This window comes from Daldinia vernicosa (assembly GCF_022497035.1).
Source record: "Daldinia vernicosa strain CBS 139.73 unplaced genomic scaffold F5Y00scaffold_8, whole genome shotgun sequence".
In the NCBI taxonomy this organism is placed as follows: Eukaryota; Fungi; Ascomycota; class Sordariomycetes; order Xylariales; family Hypoxylaceae; genus Daldinia; species Daldinia vernicosa.
In genome coordinates, this window is record NW_025953924.1 from 192,321 (window position 1) to 209,203 (window position 16,883).

General features: G+C 47.7%; 6 protein-coding genes across 6 annotated transcripts; 3 read left to right on the top strand and 3 right to left on the bottom strand.

The window, feature by feature from the left end:
• F5Y00DRAFT_203840 (uncharacterized protein) lies at positions 1-3,093 on the bottom strand. Its single transcript, XM_048005404.1, has 7 exons — positions 2,782-3,093; positions 2,686-2,714; positions 2,067-2,626; positions 1,976-2,007; positions 1,346-1,916; positions 589-1,275; positions 1-503 (listed from the first exon to the last, which is right to left on the bottom strand). The coding sequence occupies exons 1-7, from the start codon at positions 2,848-2,850 to the stop codon at positions 328-330; spliced, it is 2,124 nt and encodes a 707-aa protein (XP_047867874.1). The 5' UTR covers positions 2,851-3,093; the 3' UTR covers positions 1-327.
• Positions 3,094-3,405: 312 nt separating this feature from the next.
• On the top strand, positions 3,406-4,865 carry F5Y00DRAFT_203885 (uncharacterized protein). The gene is made up of 2 exons (XM_048005407.1): positions 3,406-4,423; positions 4,478-4,865. Exons 1-2 carry the CDS (start codon positions 3,721-3,723, stop codon positions 4,525-4,527), a joined length of 753 nt encoding a protein of 250 aa, XP_047867875.1. The 5' UTR covers positions 3,406-3,720; the 3' UTR covers positions 4,528-4,865.
• A 98-nt stretch (positions 4,866-4,963) lies between these two features.
• Positions 4,964-6,782, top strand: F5Y00DRAFT_228248 (uncharacterized protein). The gene is made up of 3 exons (XM_048006599.1): positions 4,964-5,459; positions 5,513-5,937; positions 5,998-6,782. Exons 1-3 carry the CDS (start codon positions 5,455-5,457, stop codon positions 6,576-6,578), a joined length of 1,011 nt encoding a protein of 336 aa, XP_047867876.1. The 5' UTR covers positions 4,964-5,454; the 3' UTR covers positions 6,579-6,782.
• A 41-nt stretch (positions 6,783-6,823) lies between these two features.
• On the bottom strand, positions 6,824-8,315 carry F5Y00DRAFT_274217 (uncharacterized protein; the record flags this gene model as incomplete). Its single annotated transcript, XM_048013314.1, has 2 exons — positions 6,824-7,227; positions 7,291-8,315. 2 exons carry the CDS (start codon positions 8,313-8,315, stop codon positions 6,891-6,893), a joined length of 1,362 nt encoding a protein of 453 aa, XP_047867877.1. The 3' UTR covers positions 6,824-6,890.
• Positions 8,316-9,637: 1,322 nt separating this feature from the next.
• On the top strand, positions 9,638-11,274 carry F5Y00DRAFT_274220 (putative erythromycin esterase; the record flags this gene model as incomplete). Its single annotated transcript, XM_048013315.1, has 4 exons — positions 9,638-9,765; positions 9,829-10,018; positions 10,100-10,249; positions 10,313-11,274. The coding sequence occupies 4 exons, from the start codon at positions 9,638-9,640 to the stop codon at positions 11,141-11,143; spliced, it is 1,299 nt and encodes a 432-aa protein (XP_047867878.1). The 3' UTR covers positions 11,144-11,274.
• Positions 11,275-12,166: 892 nt separating this feature from the next.
• Positions 12,167-16,777, bottom strand: F5Y00DRAFT_228254 (kinase-like protein). Its single transcript, XM_048006600.1, has 2 exons — positions 15,977-16,777; positions 12,167-15,808 (listed from the first exon to the last, which is right to left on the bottom strand). The coding sequence occupies exons 1-2, from the start codon at positions 16,210-16,212 to the stop codon at positions 12,346-12,348; spliced, it is 3,699 nt and encodes a 1,232-aa protein (XP_047867879.1). The 5' UTR covers positions 16,213-16,777; the 3' UTR covers positions 12,167-12,345.
• Between the last annotated feature and the right edge of the window lie 106 nt (positions 16,778-16,883).

Sequence of the window (16,883 nt, forward strand, 5' to 3'; positions counted from 1 at the left end):
AATACTTGATCATTGCTACAATACCTTATGCACAAAGCACTAGTTTTTTCCCAAGTTGTTTGTTTGCTGTTCTCAAATGGTTACCGGGATTTGGTTCTTGCTGAACCGAGACGGAATCTAAACAATGCCTTAGTGAGATAGTAGTGTACAATGAGATTGTTCGCCCCATCAAAGGGGGTAGTCGTAGTATACAATGATTTCGTAGGCCGACATCAAAATGAGCGTCTATAGGGGAGAGCACCACATTCTCACGTCATATCTATCTGTCCTCTGTCTTGCCGCTCAAACAACCCGTGAACGTACAATCATATCCTACAATATGTCGAATTAATTTGCTGGGCGGGTAGATACCCGTTGGAACAGGTGAATCCATTCATCATCTGTAAGATGCTGCTCTGCGGACGAAATCGCTTCTAGCGAAGGGTCGTTCCCAAATTTCGAGTCGTCTCCCCCGTAAAAATTGTCCAACGTGTAAGGGAAACTAAAATCTAGAAGTAGAGGGTCTTTACCGAGTTAGCATCTTCGTCGTCACTAGATATATGAAAATGGAAGCATATTGAAATAGTGCCCCTCGAGGAAGTAACGTACCTTGCAAAGCGAACATAGGACTTAGTTCGTCCTCTGCGCTAGCCGGGCTCTCCGTAGGAGTACCCGCGATTTCGAGGACCAGATTGATCGCTTTGGTAGCCCTCCGAGCATTTCTGGATACGTCGTTGTACCTCTTCCAGCATTCCGCAGATGTTACGAGGAGTTTGTGAACCTCTTCTGTGCTTATTCCCTCTACTGCTCTTTTAGGACTATCGGTAATCTGTTTAATATAAGCACATATAATACTAGTTGCTAGGAGAAACTCGTTATTCATCACAGATGAAAGTTTCCAGCGAGTCTCGTATAATAAGCTACCTGGCTTGACCAGTTCATAAATCGTATGTTGATATTCAAGAATCTTCATGGCCGCTTTCATGCAGACTTCTCGCGAGTGATTGTAACGTTCATTTTGTATGGGTACCATAAAGTACTTCTTGTGTAGCACGATTCTCAGCCGGAGGAAGCAGATGTCCAACCAAATTCTCTGCATTACCAGGTTTGGAGGGTCTGCGATGGACAGATGTATAGGCTGCATCATTAAGGGTGGTGGAATGCGCAGCTGATCAGCTTGTACCCTTTGGTCCATTGCAAGGGTCTCTTCGTATTTATGAGGCCTTGTATCAGTCGCTAAGTCGCGAACCTTTTCCCAGAGACGCGAGACGCGGCTCCTAGTAATTATATATAAAACTGCCAACTTGGTTAAATTTCTAGAATTGCCTTGGGCCTTATACTTGTTATAGGAAGCAAAGCTACTAACCTGGCGTCACTTCTGTCTCGGGTCGAGATGGAGGAAGTTCAGTTGTTCCCTCATCGAAATCAGAGTCCGCAAGATTGTGTGGTTCTTCCGTATCTATCTGGTTGTCTTTCAGTATACTCGGAAGGCCCATTTGGGAGGAAAAAATAAGATTCGCCTGGTATAGCGCCGCCCATGTTCGTCTTCTCATCTCACCATCGAAGGGTGATATGACTGGAAAGTTTTTAGGATCTCTATGATATCCCATCCTCATAGCAATGCTTATTATCATGCTTAGTAAAAGATGAGTACCAAAATCCGAATCCTCTTGGAGGAAATGTTCTATAGCAATATAGAGAATTAGAGTCTGTAAGACATTCTCACCGCCCCTGGTGTACTTTCCCAGTGTCAGGCACTGGACAACCTTCTCTCGATACGATCGTACAAGGACCGTATTCTCTGCAGTAGGGGGTAGAGCGCCTGGATCGTGATCACCGTAGCGTTGTAAAAGCATAGACGAAAAACACATGATAGCGAACAAGAGCCCTATCCACATAATCGGGGCTGCGTAGGGGTCTTCCCAGAACTGGTTGTACTTAAAGCAGCATCCGTTAGCAATCAGAAACCATCGAATATACGAAACATGGTAGTTACCTGTCGAATAAACTGGCCGCTGTGTAATAATGCTAGATAGAATAATTAGCTCCAAGACGTTACTTATCTAAAATAAGCGTATGAATATTACCTGGTGTTAAATCGATAGATGTAAAGAACTTCGAAACCAATGAATCGGCCACACTTCGCGGTGGTAGTATGCTTAAGATCTCTCCCTTGCTGGCCTGGGCAAAACGGCCGTATAGCAACAGCGGGCAAGGCCCAAAGTCAGGAATACGTTGCAAGGGAGTTTGGTAGTGCGGTCCTGATTCCGTACCATCTTGAAAGTAATCCTTTAGTTCGGAGATGCTGTCTAACAGAGCAGTCCAATGTGCACCATCGACGTAGCTAACGCCGGCGGGGCTGTCCGTTAGTGTACCACCATTAGACGGTTCTCCTGATGCACCCGCCTCGGAGTCGGGGGATCCTTCGGTGACCTCGGGGGGTGCTTGGACGTTGGATGAGTTCTTGGGTGCTGCCCGTTGCATAAGGGTATGAACAAGGCCCTCTAGCTCACGGATTCGGTTCTGCACTGTAGAATAGGTATCACGATCCGAAGGGCGTGATGTGGCGTCCGGGGGATAACTGCAGGAAGCGGCAAGTCCCCGGAGGGAACATGTTTTGCAGGGCTGTTGTCGATCACATTTAACCCTAGACGCTGATGTGAGCAGAGCAACTTATTTGGTGCTGATATTAGAATGGAAACATACTTCCGCCGACGACACGAATTACATGAGAGCTGAACGCAATTATTAGTTATCCATATTACTACTACCACTACTCGCTTTCTCATAATTAATACCCACCTGGGGTTTATCCCGTCTTCGATTTGGTGGAGGCAAGGGGCGATGTCTTGTCGGAGGAGTTGCCGACATTCTTTTCGCACATTATCGGATATACTGCCGTTCTGGCTCGGAGTTGATGCAACGTTTAGCTTCCTCATACGAAGAAGAATTTCTCTAGACGGTGATAATTGAGAATGAGACGGTCTACCGACTCTTCGAACCAACCAACAAGAGTCAGTCAAGTTATTTGATCCGACATATCCGACCGTCCGAGACCGTCCGAGCCTCCGCAACCCCACGTCTTTTTAGCCATTAACTAGAGAGACTTTAGAGAATTTTCATCTCTTGACTCGGTTTTATTTACTAAATTATCGATCAGAAACTTAAATACTTGCTTTTTAAATGAGAAGATGACTTTATGAGGGGTACCTTGTTTAATTCATTTCAAGTAAACTCAACGTTCTTTGTTGTTTATATTAGTTAGTTCTTTTCTCAAAGGGTTGTGTAATGAAAAGCTACCATTGAGATGCATCAATAGTTGGATTTCGTGAGCCACAAAATAAATATTACACACTTTGATGCCGTTTATAATGCCAGATACACTATAATAAATATGATATATGAATTCTCGTAGCTTATAAGTTCCAATTTTGACTTGATCAAATTGATAAGTTGTTTATTGTCCCATCCTTCTCTGCTGCGGATATCTACCTCATAACTTGAGTCTTCATGATGTCATATTTCATATTATCTTACTGCATAAGCCACTCAACATCAGGGCAGTGCTTATAATACCCCACGCCTAAACTCCGCTGAAGCCGACATCGAGCTGCATGATTTCTTTGCCTCCAAACGTTCAATAGAATCTCTTGTGACGCAAGAGGCGCCCGCACCCATAACAGCGTTGGTAGTTTAGTGCAATATAACCTAACGCTAGCCAGGAACCAAGCTGCCTACACGATGACAACTCTCTCACTAGAAGAAGAAGATCCCCCGCCTTACATCCCAGAGAATCGGAATGACGGAGACGACGTACTTCAGCCTGCCATCTTCGTACTTGACGGCCATTACATCCGTGCCCAAACGGCCGACGGTGCTCCATTATATGAACTCTCTCGTGATGTTAGGAGATCTCCAACAAGTGAGGCCCGCCTTGCCCAAGTAACGCTCGAACGTCTGATTCGCAACGTAAGGATAAGCGCAAACGGTACGCCTCGGGTTATACACCGCAGCCGTCGCATATTCGAGCTCAAGCATCTGCCTCCCGTGATATCTACCGGATTTCCATATGTCTTGGATGCCATATCGCGACATGCTATCGGGAACCTCGCGCTTAAACCCGCATCCTTCCCCCGATCGGGATATAAGGTAGTAAAGATCATACCCGAGAAGGAGAGCGGGTTCCCTAAAGGATATCGAGCTAGAAAGGAGTCGTTGAAGGGGGACGAAGTGATATTCGAGATACTCAAGAAACGCGACCATTACGAGTGGATGCACCCTATTGACGGGAGTCGTATCGCGGTAGAAGACGAGATGGGGAATCAGCATAGACTGATAGTTACGACCCCTATCACGCGGAGGATGATGGATGCCATGGTAGCTAGTTGGACCTTACGAATTTGGCGTGACGGTATGAAATCGCATGGTGAGCCGCGGAAAGCACGTAAGTTGATTTCACTATCGTTGCCGAATAACGGTATGTGTTGACACCCTCAAGTCAAGACAGAAGTACGGAGCGTACGAGAAGTTCTTCCAAGGTGGTGGTAACTAAAACAACGAAATCAAAGAGTGTTAGTGGCGTCAGGGTCACTTACACAATTCGTAGGGAGGCGGCAAGGAGGAGGGGGTGACCATAACGTCTACTCGGCTCCGAAGACGAAGCAGAGACGGCCTCTCAACCTGCATCTCGAACTTTGAGAAGCCCTGGACGGGACAGACGGTCTCAGGGATTTTATGTGATCACGGAGCTATATGTCCACGATATTAACGACATTTACGACGTTTATATGTTTTCCTTACAAGCTGTATATATTAAGATTGTTAAGGTATCTAGGTAGGGACGGTTGATGTAGATAATCAAATTCGGTCCACGATTTATTTATCCCCTTGCTCCCCCACACATCCAATCTACGACGAGACATGCTATAAACCAAAAATAGCTACAGATTTCAAAAATAACTATCCGTCCGAGCACGTCGCTAAACTTCTTAAGCCTCAACGGCAGCTAATTTGAGCTGACGAAACAGTTTCTTCCATGGTTCTGGCGAATTAGAAATCGGCATTAGTACCCTTGGCGCCAAGGCGATCATCGTCGGCGGTTGAGGTTTGAAACATCTCAATGGCAGTGCTTCGTCAATGAGGGTTTCAAAAAGTCTGGGCAGTCGTAACTGCGGATGGGGAAATGAACTCGACGACTAAGTTGAGATGTATTAAAACGATGTGGTCTGCAGAATGGCTTTCAAAATCCTCACTTGCGCTGGATTTGGCAACTGAGCACGTTGTGTTTCCCCAGGTCACTTTCTTTCTCACTTCACTTCGAGATATCGGGCTGCGCCCTCACTGATAATTACTATCTACGGCTGGACCTAATTGAATAACCAATTACTTTCATCGAGGTTGACTTTTCGTCTTTCCCCTTTGTTCATTTATTTCAATTCTAGGTTGTCGAGATTCTATTAGTGTCGCGTATTCACAATGAGGTAAGTAGTCGATAAGTTGCGTTATAAGTGTTCCAGCTCTAATCATGACGAAGGAGCTCAAGCTATCGGAGAAGCGCTCGCGCAAATAACTTAAGGGTGTTTATTCGCGACGATGTCCCACATACCGTTGATCATGTCGAGCCCGATTCCGAATCTGAAGATGAACCAGATACACCATCGCCGACAAAACATGTGTTTCCGTCACCCCCCGCCAGGACTGAGGCACCTACACAGACACCTACACAACAGGTTGGAGCTCATGCCACCCCAAAGTCTTCATCAATAGAGGCTCCTCAGCCGACAACATCCACGAGCATCAGCACATCAGCAACTCAATCTTCTTCAACTTCAACCAGCACAGATCTTCCAGCAAGCGCACTACCACAAAGCAACGAATCCTCACAAGCTCAAGCAGTTCAATCCGAGAATTCCAAATCTATAATGAGTAAGGACGGCGCCATAGCACTCGGCACAATTGGTAAGGCTATAACGTAGTAAAGCTCTTTTAGCAACCCTAAAAAACTAACGAAAGCAATAGGAGCAACGATAATAATCGCAGCCATAATATTCCTCCTCTGGAAATGCCGACGGCGCCAAGCCCGCGCAAACGACGGGGGCGGAGCATCCAGATTCTGGCCCTTCTCCGGGTTCAAGAAAATAGAAGAGCCGCGGGAGATATACACGACGAACCGCGAATCAGGGGGGAAGACGCAATCAAAGATCATGGATGATCTCATGGCGGCTGCGTATGCCGCCGAAGACGGCAATGTGTCGCAGTACGGGGCATATACGGATGAAAAGCGGCAAACTTACACCTCTATGCACGCCCCGAACCAGCGACAGTCGAATCCGCCCCAAGCCGCGGAAAATCCCGATAGGGGGTCGAACTCCCTTTACGTCAACCAACTCATGTCCGGGTTCTACAAGGGTTCGAGAGCAGATGGACTTACGACCCCAGCTAACGCGAGAATGCCCCCTCCGCCAGCCCCCTCTGTCTCAGGGGAAACCGACGTCACGGCTACTACCGAGAGTACGTGGAGGACGTGGGGTTGGTCGCAAAAGAAGCCGCCGAAGGAATCTTGGGTCGATAAGTATATCCGCTTGGGAGGCTCGAGATAGTTTTGGTCTCGCTTTGATATTTATAGAGCATGTTAGAAACTTGAATCGAGCTACGGCAACGCTTGGAATCGAGGCGTTACGATATCTGCATTTTAATTCGTGGTATTTCTTAGTACAAGTGATATCACTTAAAAGGAGCCAAGGTAAGTACAGTAGTCAGACGATCTAATCGAAGCACGCCCTTTGAAATCATATCAACTTGACTTGAACGTAAGTGTGTCCAAGTAGGACATGCAAATTGTACGGGTGAAACCTGTCAATACCTCAATGGTTCATTTCCAATCGGATTCTTCAGCAGCATCACCTTTCCTATTACGGTCGATTATCTCGACAGCGTCGGCAGACCATCATATGACAGGTGTCGCATTCGAAAATGAATTCACTTAGTCGGATATTACACAGATCACATACGTAAGGCCCCAGTCTCCTGGTCCAGACATGGAGGTCGCATCCATGGTTCACCCTCAGACCCTCTGCAATATTTCGAATAGCCACTCGCCTCTGGGCATTCGGACCTTGGCGAGCGTTGCGGCCACGGTTGTAAATCGCTTCCGCTCGGTCGAATAGCCGATTCTCGTCCCACTGGGCGCAGGCACATGTTTTCCAGCGCAGGCCACAGACGTAGCAGAACTGCGCGCCACAGCGGCAACTAAGACATAATTAATTAGCATATTTATCTTAAAACCTTTGCTCTAGATTCGGTTATACTCACGTAATATGGTGACAACCAATGTTTAGTTCAACCATCGACTTGCAGTTGTAACATTGTTGCCATCCTTCTTCTTGGGCTAGTTGCATGAGACCCCGGAGTTCTTCGTCGTGGGGACAGTCACCATCGTGAGAAGGTCCCTTGCAGGTAACGCATGTAATAGACTGGCACTTATCACATGTTGCAATGTTTTCAACATACATATCAGGTCGTATGAATGCAGAGCAGGTTGTCTGGTGACAGTACAATCTATCCGGTGTTGAATACTCGACGACTTTGTCTTGGAAATCCCTAACTAAATCCTCCCCAAGCACATGCTCGTTAGGATCGAGAGGGACCGTTCGACGACAGCAGCGTGGAGGGAAGAGAGATTCATCGGTCATGGCATTCCGGAACAGGGTTGCTAGACAGTTAGGGCAGTACTCGTGCGAGCAAGGTACTTCTGTTAGCCTGGTAACTTCGGTCATCTCCTGGCAAGCAAGACACGCACGCATTTCGACGATCTCGGCCGTAGTGTCCTGAGGGGTAGCCCCTTCTGGAGAACCACTGTTAGAAGCCGAATCAGAGACTACCGGGGGCTCCTGAAGGGATAAAGTAGCCACGACATGGTCATCCTGATCGATACGCTCCTCGGGTGTAGGTTCATCGGGTATAGGTTCATCAGGCGTAGGTTCATCAGGTGTAGATTCATCGGGTGCGGGTTCACCAAGTTCAGGCTCATCAGGTACAGGCGCCTCAGGCGTGGGTTCCTCAGGTGCGGGTTCGTGCGCGATGTTATTATCGACATGGTTTCCCTCCCGTATTTGCCGAACTAACTGCCTATCCGAGGCGATGGTGGCAGCATTGTTCAGCTCAATATCGTAAAGCCGAATTGCTAATTCTGCATCTATAAGCTCTCCTTCTGTGTGCTCGCCATTAGCAGGTGCGAGAAGTTCTCGTAAGTCTTCCTGCTGAAGTTGGATAATGAGATTTAAAGTCTCATCGTCAGCGGCGTACCACTCCTCTGTCGGGTTGCCTGGCGCGGCCATTGTATGGGAGGTGTGTTTAGTCGACTAAGAGAGTTAATGGACACATCTGGGACACCTTGGTCTGGAGATTTGGGTTAGAAAGCGCAAAGGTATCAGAAGTGTGTAGATAGAGGTGCATAAGTTGTACATCAACCGAAAATATTGTTCACGGGTGCCTGAAATCGTAAAAAGTACCTAAGGTTGACTTATCCTAAAGAGTAGTGAAATTTATCGCGATGCGTTACCGTGGCATCACATAAGTCGTGTTTGCTAAAGCAATACCTACCGAAATTCAGGTGCGAAACTTGTTTAGAGTACGCCTAGACAGCATGCAAAGCTCGATAGATGCCAAGTGAGCTTCACAGTTGTACTTCTAGTGAGGTGCTATAGGATTAAGTTACCGCCAAATACTGCAACTTGATAGATGCTGAGAATAGGAAGTAGGCGGCATGGCAAATCACCTATTTCCCAACCATACCATTCCCTACGCCAAAATTCCTACTTTTAAAGAGCTAGGATTTACAAGACGTACTTAATTAAGTTGTCCTGGTCCTAACAGATAACGAGAGACGAAATAGGATGTTGTGCCAGTACAAGTTTCTATCTCAACCACCTAACGAAAGCAAGTTAATTTGACTTCTACTTCTCAGTTTTCAAATGACCTGATGGCACTCATGGCGCTTCCAAAATTTATATCTACTATCTCCAGATCAGTTATTCGCTGGTCTTAACTTGATAACGAGTTTCCAATGAAATATACCTGAGGTAGTATTAAACTAGAAATTTCCATGCGAAGCTCTACACAAATAACGCTGCTTCTACATGATATATCAGCTTTCGCGAGATTGTCCTAGGTATTTACATTTATTCTCCATATTTGAAGTGGCCTGACCAAAATAATAACTAATATTTCTTTTTAATAAAAGTTCGAAATTAAACTAAAGCTTTCCATTTAGAGAGGGTCAATTTTTATTTCTTGTTTTTATTACTTTTGCCTCACAAGACCTCCCCCTTTTCTCGAACGACGAGTAATGTGAACAGAACTCGTGATAGCCAAGATGTCCATCATACGGAGTCGTTCTGTCCTCATCTTGACGAATATACGAATAGTAGGTAGGTTGGGGGTATGGGGACTGGACCTAGCCGTTATGTTATGTCGCTATGACGAAATATGATATATTGAGCCTTGCCCACTTTTGGGTGGCGACAACGATGCCGATATCAATCTTGAGCGCATTTAATACTCGTGGTCCTCTCTTACTCAATCACTACCAAGGAGCGACCCCCGGAAAAGAAATCACCTCCTATTTTGCAAATACATGGTATTCAGACTCGGCAAGAAAATGACAGACGCCCTACCAGAACTCCTAAAAGGCGCAGCGCAGAAGCTACCGCCGATAGAGAGCAATGAATTCGGCGCCAAATTCGACATGTTTGGCCATTCCCGCTTGGTTCTCATCGGCGACGGGAGGTTAGTACTCTTAATCCGGCTCTGGGGGTTAGCATAATACAGCTCGTTAACCAACTTCAATAGTCACGGGACGTCCGAATTCTATCGAGCGCGTGCTGCTATTACGAAACGCTTGATAGAAGAGCATGGCTTCACTCACGTGGCTATCGAGAGTGACTGGCCGGACGCGCGCTCTATCGATCACTACGTACGGCAACATCCTCGCCGGTCTCAGGAGGTGCCTATTCGTGTCTTCGACCATTTCCCGCGTTGGGTATGAGTAATTCCAAGCAATATCATTGCTATACATCCTAGTATAATTCCTAAGATCCTCTAACATCCTATGTTGTACTAGATGTGGCGGAATACCGAAGTACAGGAGTTTGTCGATTGGCTCCGAGAGCACAACGCTCAATTGCCCATGAACCAGAGGACATCATTTAACGGGCTTGATCTTTATAGTATGGGGGCCTCGCTTCGGGCCGTGACCGAGTATCTCGATAGGGTAGGCTGTCATGTTTATTACTCTTGATCATGCTATTTTATCGTGCACTAATATCGTAAATAGGTCGACCCAGCCCTCGCTCAAGCAGCTCGGAAGCGATACCACTGTCTAGAGCCATGGCTTGATGACCCGCACGAATACGGGCGCAAGTCATTCTATGAGGGCTCTGCTAAATGCGAGGCTGGTGTGGTCAAGATGTTGCAGGAACTCCTCGCGAAACGCATTGAGCTAGCCTCACACCCAGAGAACGGAGAATCCTTTATAGACGCCGAGATGAATGCTCGCGTGGTCCGTGACTCCGAGAAGTACTATCGGGCTATGTTCCACGGTGATAGGACGTCGTGGAATATTCGCGACACCCATATGTTCAACACTCTAGCGCGCCTCCTCAAGCTCAAGCCCGGCTCCAAGGCCGTAGTATGGGCACATAACTCACATCTGGGAGACGCCAGAGCATCGAGCATGGGGACTAAGCGCGGCGAGATTAACCTAGGACAGCTATGCCGCGAGAACTACCCGGGCGAGGTCTCTGTGATAGGATGTGGAACGCACATAGGGACCGTCGCTGCTGCAGACGAGTGGAATGAGCCTATGAAGATCATGGAGGTAATGCCTTCGCGCCAGGATAGTTATGAAAGGGCGATGCATGATACTGGAATACCCTCTTTCATGGTTGATTTGCGCGGCTTGAAGACCGAGCCTATGTTACAGCGATTCATCGGCGTGATATATAGGCCCGATACAGAGAGATGGAGTCACTATATTAAGACCACTCTCAACGAACAATACGACACATTTGTTTGGTTTGACAGGACGAGTGCCGTTCACGCATTCGAAACAGCACAGCCGAAAGAGGCTCTCTCAAAGGGAGAAACTTATCCCTTTGGGGTGTAGATAGCTAGAAGAAGATAGGGGGAAGAAAACATACAATATCACTTCTGATCTAATCCAGATGATACAGGGCAAAAGCAGATGTATAAGAAAAACACGATGCTGTCCTCCCAAATGTAAATAGTGTATATCAATGCTACATTAACAATTTTAAATCACCATAACATCTGTATACACGGTACCTGAAGATGATGGTATAAATGATAGAAAATGCCCATGAAAACTCCGCTAGGATGCATATCAAATTATGGTCTATCAGCACGCTCAAAACAGATTACCGCCGCCCTGGAATATCACCCCACTCCTTTCTGTCCGATGCCTTTTTTGATGTTCATTTGGTCGCTGCCAAGCCGTCTCATGGTGTTCATCTCTAACCGGGGAAAAGAAAGCACAGTGGCTCATCCGAATAATTGATAAACAAGGGTTGAAGCAGGGGCCCGAACACGCATCAAACATCGTGATTATGTGATTCATCTTTACAATTTCGTCCGTCAGGGCATGTCCACATCCCGCGAAGTAAAAAGTAGTTGATGCATTGGCCGAAAAGCCAAGCATACCTGATATCGCCGAGCATGCTCATGTCTCGTCCCATCATCTCGTCGTGCTCAGTCCCATCAACGTCTCACCCAGACACCATCCCAAAGCAATAAAATTTGTATGTTATACATTTTCTCCTGAAAAAGAGAGGTGATTGATCCTTCCAAATTAAAAATAAATCGACTCGCCTCGATCCCAATAGCCTCGACGCGGCTAATTTGAGGCTTTACTCGTGGTCGTTAAGAGTGTTTACTAGATTGAACTAGATTCCGTGCGAATATTCATTATGCGTCCCACCTTTGTTGCGTTCGTAGCAAAATGCTTAGCATTCTGACCATATCGCTCTCAATGAAAGCTACCGCATTCTCTAAGAAACAATTAATTCTAGGGCACGGACCACGGGCATCAACTACACTATATTTGCAATAATCTGAACCATATCCGGGTTTCGCTAAAGCACCCCACAGCAAGATGTGCTCAAATCATTTCCAAATATCGTATAGCTGATCTCCGTGGTCCGTGCCCTAGAATTAATTGTTTCTTAGTGGATGCGGTATATTCCGTATCCGATATATGAACGGATCGGCTTGATACATGTTCATGTATCTCATACACGAGGGGTAGTAGTATGCAGGGGCGTCGACACCAGCAACAACACTAAACCTTCATTAATTTTGCATGTATATCTTCTTGGCTGTTTCTGTGCTACCGATACTCGTTTGGGTATCACGTCTCTTTGCGCTTGATAACGTTCTTCCTAGAGGTGAGCTGGTGTGGTCTTTGATAGGATTCCGCTTCTTAGGCTTCATCACAAGACCTTCATCGCTATCGCTACCGTCGTCATCATCGACTGCTCTTGTAGTTAGAAGGGACGATGTGGCGAAAGAACGTTGGGGTTGAGGGAGTAATAGCGTTTGGAATTGTTGCACATCTTCTAGAGGAAATCCGGAGATCGGCTCCTTTGTAAGAGCGGGTGGGGTTAAGGAGTCGGTAGTATCGATAAGAGAAGGACGGTCAACAGAGCCTGGCCTTAAAAGGAATTCCCCTTCGGCATCGGCGGATATCGAGCTGGCACCGCTGAGCAGCGCCGGTAGCGATGGGTCTGAGCGGAAGACGGGCGAGTCTTCATTCTGGCTTGGTATACTTCCGAGGCCAACCGGACTTGTCGACTCGCTCGGGCTGGTCAAAGGTGTCATCAGCGTTCCAGTGGAGGCTGAAGCTGATGTCCCAGCGGTTCCAGGATCTTCCCTAGATGGTGGTTGGGTATGTTCTAGGCCTAGCTCGTCATCTGGCGAAAAAGGATAAGAAATGGGCGTAGTATCGTCCCCATGGAGTTCGAGCTCTTCGCGTTTCGATTGTTCTTCGTCTTCTTGTCGGCGGCGCATTACGTGCTCATGAATTCGGGCAAGAGCATCTGGAGTAGACGGGTCGTATACCTTGGCCGGAGCGGTGTGGCCTTCCACCAGTGCGGCTCGATGAGCAGTCACGGGCCGTTTATCTAGCTCAGCAGTGCCCATGTGGTTTTCATGCATATTGGGGTCTGAGTTTGGCTGACCATGCTGATAAGTACCGACAGCTCTAGAAGAAAAGAACATAGGAGAAGCCAAGGCAGTTCCCCGATGAAAAGTGTATGATTTGATTTCCGGTGGGTGGACCGAAAGAGGACGTCTAGGAAGTTCCATATTGCCGGGAGCTACAGCTGTGCTTAAAGCAACCTTGGCTTCAGCGCGTTTATCGGCACAACCAAACAATCCACGATCTACCGATCGTGATCGGGACGATTCATCCGTCGAATCGACATCTCGGGTCTTCCTCAAGGCAGTAATTGGATCATCTCTAATGCAAGTTTCAAGTGCAGGAGAATTCGGCGTGGTATGCGGGTCTCTTCCAGGTGCGAGAGCAAGGATTGCATTGGTTATTGATCTTGTCCGACCGTGGCGGTGGCCGTGACTTAAATGGCCCTTGATTGACGAGAAGGAAGGCGATGTCGACGGCGGTCCTGCCAGATCTGGTTGCGCGTTAAAATCGCTTACAGAGCCGCTCAGATTGCGTCTAAAATCTCCGCCTACCAAAACCGACCCACGTCGGGTAGAATCCGGTCCATCATGGACAGGAGACTCCTGAGGAGTTGCACTAACACTTTGCGATAAGGGGTGATCACTTTCTCGAACCGTAGCAAAATAATCATCGGGGCGTAAACTCTTTCGGCGAGCGTCTCGAATGTGTGATGTCGATCCTATAGTCGAGCCTACAGTCGAAGGTACATCTCCTGCAGAACTAGCAGCACTGCTAGCTGCCCTTCTCCTCGAGTGGCCTTCCGTTCTCTCAGCACGCGGGTGCATAACCTTGCCGATGGTTTTCTTCACAACCGAGCGAGCCCTTTCCAGAAACGTAAGAGGGACGACAGCACGAGTGATTTCTCGTTCGTCGACCTCTATTTTTCGACCAGAAGTACGGCGCGAAGGGTCTGTCTCGTCAATCCACGCAATGAGGTTAGGAATACCTTGCACAACCCAAGGATGACGCTTCACCTCCCTTAACCGTATCCGTTTCTCCGGATTCTTAGTCAGCATCCGATTTAAGAGGTCGTATAGCAGGTCGTCAATCTCTTCGTACGCAAGGACACTATCGTCGCGGTATGGCTCGCTGTTAACGCGTTTGTATAAGGACACAGACGATGGGGAAGTTTGCGGATCGACCGGCTTGAGTCGGCGACGTGGGATATACACTTCCTCCTTAGCAATCTTGTGGAACATCTGGAATTCATCCTCGGCCATGAATGGGATGCGGGCGTAGATTAGGCAGTAGAGCGTCACTCCTAGAGACCATACGTCAATTTGTTCCGAGATTTTCGGCTGTTCTTCGCTTATGTCCGTATAACATAGCTCCGGTGCAAAGAAGGCGGGCGTGCCAACGGTCTTGGCTAACTCAAGATCGTCATCGAAGTCGCGAGCCTCGGATTCCGATACGAGCTCATCGGGTTCGCCCTCACGAATCGGTCGGCCAAAATAGGAAACACCGAAGTCGGAAATTTTTACCCTATGGTCTCGAGTCCATAAGAGATTGGCCGGCTTGATATCACGATGGACTACTCCTTCGTAGTGCAAATACTCTAATCCCAGTACGGTGTCCCTGAAAGTAGCACGGGCGCTATCAATTGTGAAACAAGGAACATAGGAATAGTCATCGGCGAAGGGATCATGAGGTTGCTGATTACAATCAACCGATGACATATGGGAAATGATAGAGTCGGCCATACTCGGAGATCGACCACGAAACATAACATCGTCGGGGAACGCCGAAGCGAGGGTCCTATCTAGTGCGGCCGAAGATCCGGGATGGGAACGCAAGGGCCCAGGAGTCTCGATGTCGCTTTCGCCTTCTACACCGACCGAAGAGGCATCGTATTCCGAGGGTAATGGTGTGCCCGCGGGAGAACCTGAAGGTGCAGATTGGGCGTGCGAACGAGTCGGAGAGGTGGCTCGTGATCCAGTCCTAGACGAAGCTATTCTGTTTGAACGGATAAGCTCGCTTCCTGCTCTACCTAATGAACGTGGTTGGCCCTCGGAGTCGTCATCGTTTGCGGCACCGTACTCGATACTCCAAAAGTCGACCGGGCCCCTTTGAGTCTGCACCATCTTTGCCCTTTTCCAATCATTGAGAGCCTGTCGTCTTTCGAGAAGCTGAATATAGTGTTCTTCTTCTTCGGTACTCAGTTCCCCTCGGACTTCCTTCTCAATCCTTCGTCTCTCGATGCTACAAATGTACGGCAATCCCTTCTTCCGCCAGACAACTTCTCCTAATTCGACGTGTTCCAGAACCATGTAGATCTTCTTCAACTCCGGATCGTCGATGATTTCGAGCAGGGCGACGACATTAGGATGGCGGATCTTTTTTAGTATAGCAATCTCTCGTTTTGTCTTGTCCTGGGGAGACGCAGTCACTTTTCCCAGGCGGCGCTTCTTAGAGAACCTGGGGATGATCTTGATCGCAACATTCTCGCCAGTCTCCAGGTTTCGTGCTAGTTTCACTTTGCCGTGTACGCCCCGACCAAGTTCTTCTATCACTTCGTATTGATTGATGATCTTTCGTCCTGTCATTAAGTTCAAGTCAACGAGGGCTTTGTGTGTCCTATATTTGCCAATATTAGTTAGCCAACCGCGAATCAGACGAAACGCCCAAACAGAGATCCCAATCGGAGACCGAGCTTAGCCTCTCTTCGGCTTCAACGCTCACGATCCGATTCTAGGTAATAATACCAATACATGATGTTCTATATGTCGGTCATGCTAGACTTACTCTCGGACTCTATGATTCTGCAGAGGGTGCAGATAGGGGCTAGCCGTGGTGGCCATCGGCGTAGAAACCTCGGAGGCGGAATGGGTGAAGAAGGCATTGGGACGAGGGTTCGTAGGGCTGAACAGGCCCGGGGAAGAAGTCGGGGTACTATTCGCAGTCCTAGAAGGAACGGAGGAGAGGGGCGGATTATGGTCGGTAAGGAGTTGATGAGGTTGATTCGGCTGCTGCGGATCCATGGCGGCAAGAGGATGTAGGTGGCTTAGGAGGTATTGTGGTCATCATTCTGGGTGAATATCGAAGCATATCGTCGCTTGGTCCTAGCGGACAGGAGGCGGGGAAGAGAACCGAATTTCAAGAAGCCATTACCGTGGGGAATTGAATTGGGTAGTACACACAACTGGCAGGCGAGTGGGAAGCTAAAGGATAAATTGGATCTCGATGACGTTAGGTTAAGTGATGAGTGATGAGTGATTCGTTGTGGGCAGTTGGTCCTGTCTCTTGTCAAGCAAGTCGTCGTCGGTCAAAAAGGGAAAGGGGAAGAAAAAAGGCCAAGTCCAAGAAAGAAAAAAGAGAAATGGAAAGAATTGGACTGATTCGTTGCAGAATGGGACGATGATGAATGAACCGGACGTCAGAAGTGGGCAAAAAAAAAGGCATGAGAAAGTTTGGTCTGACTCTGGCGCAAGTGGAGAGATTGTTGCAGCAGCCACCACCGCCCAGCCAAAAGCCCAGCCCAAAAGACACGAAACAAGCCAATGATGAGGGGAAGGTTCCCACTAATACGTAGCTACTTTGGCCCGGAGCTAACATTGATAATCGGATGTCTCTTGTGTCTGTGCTGCACACACCATGCTAGGTTTAGGTATGTATTAAGTATAGGTGGATACCTAATTTATGACGCTACGCT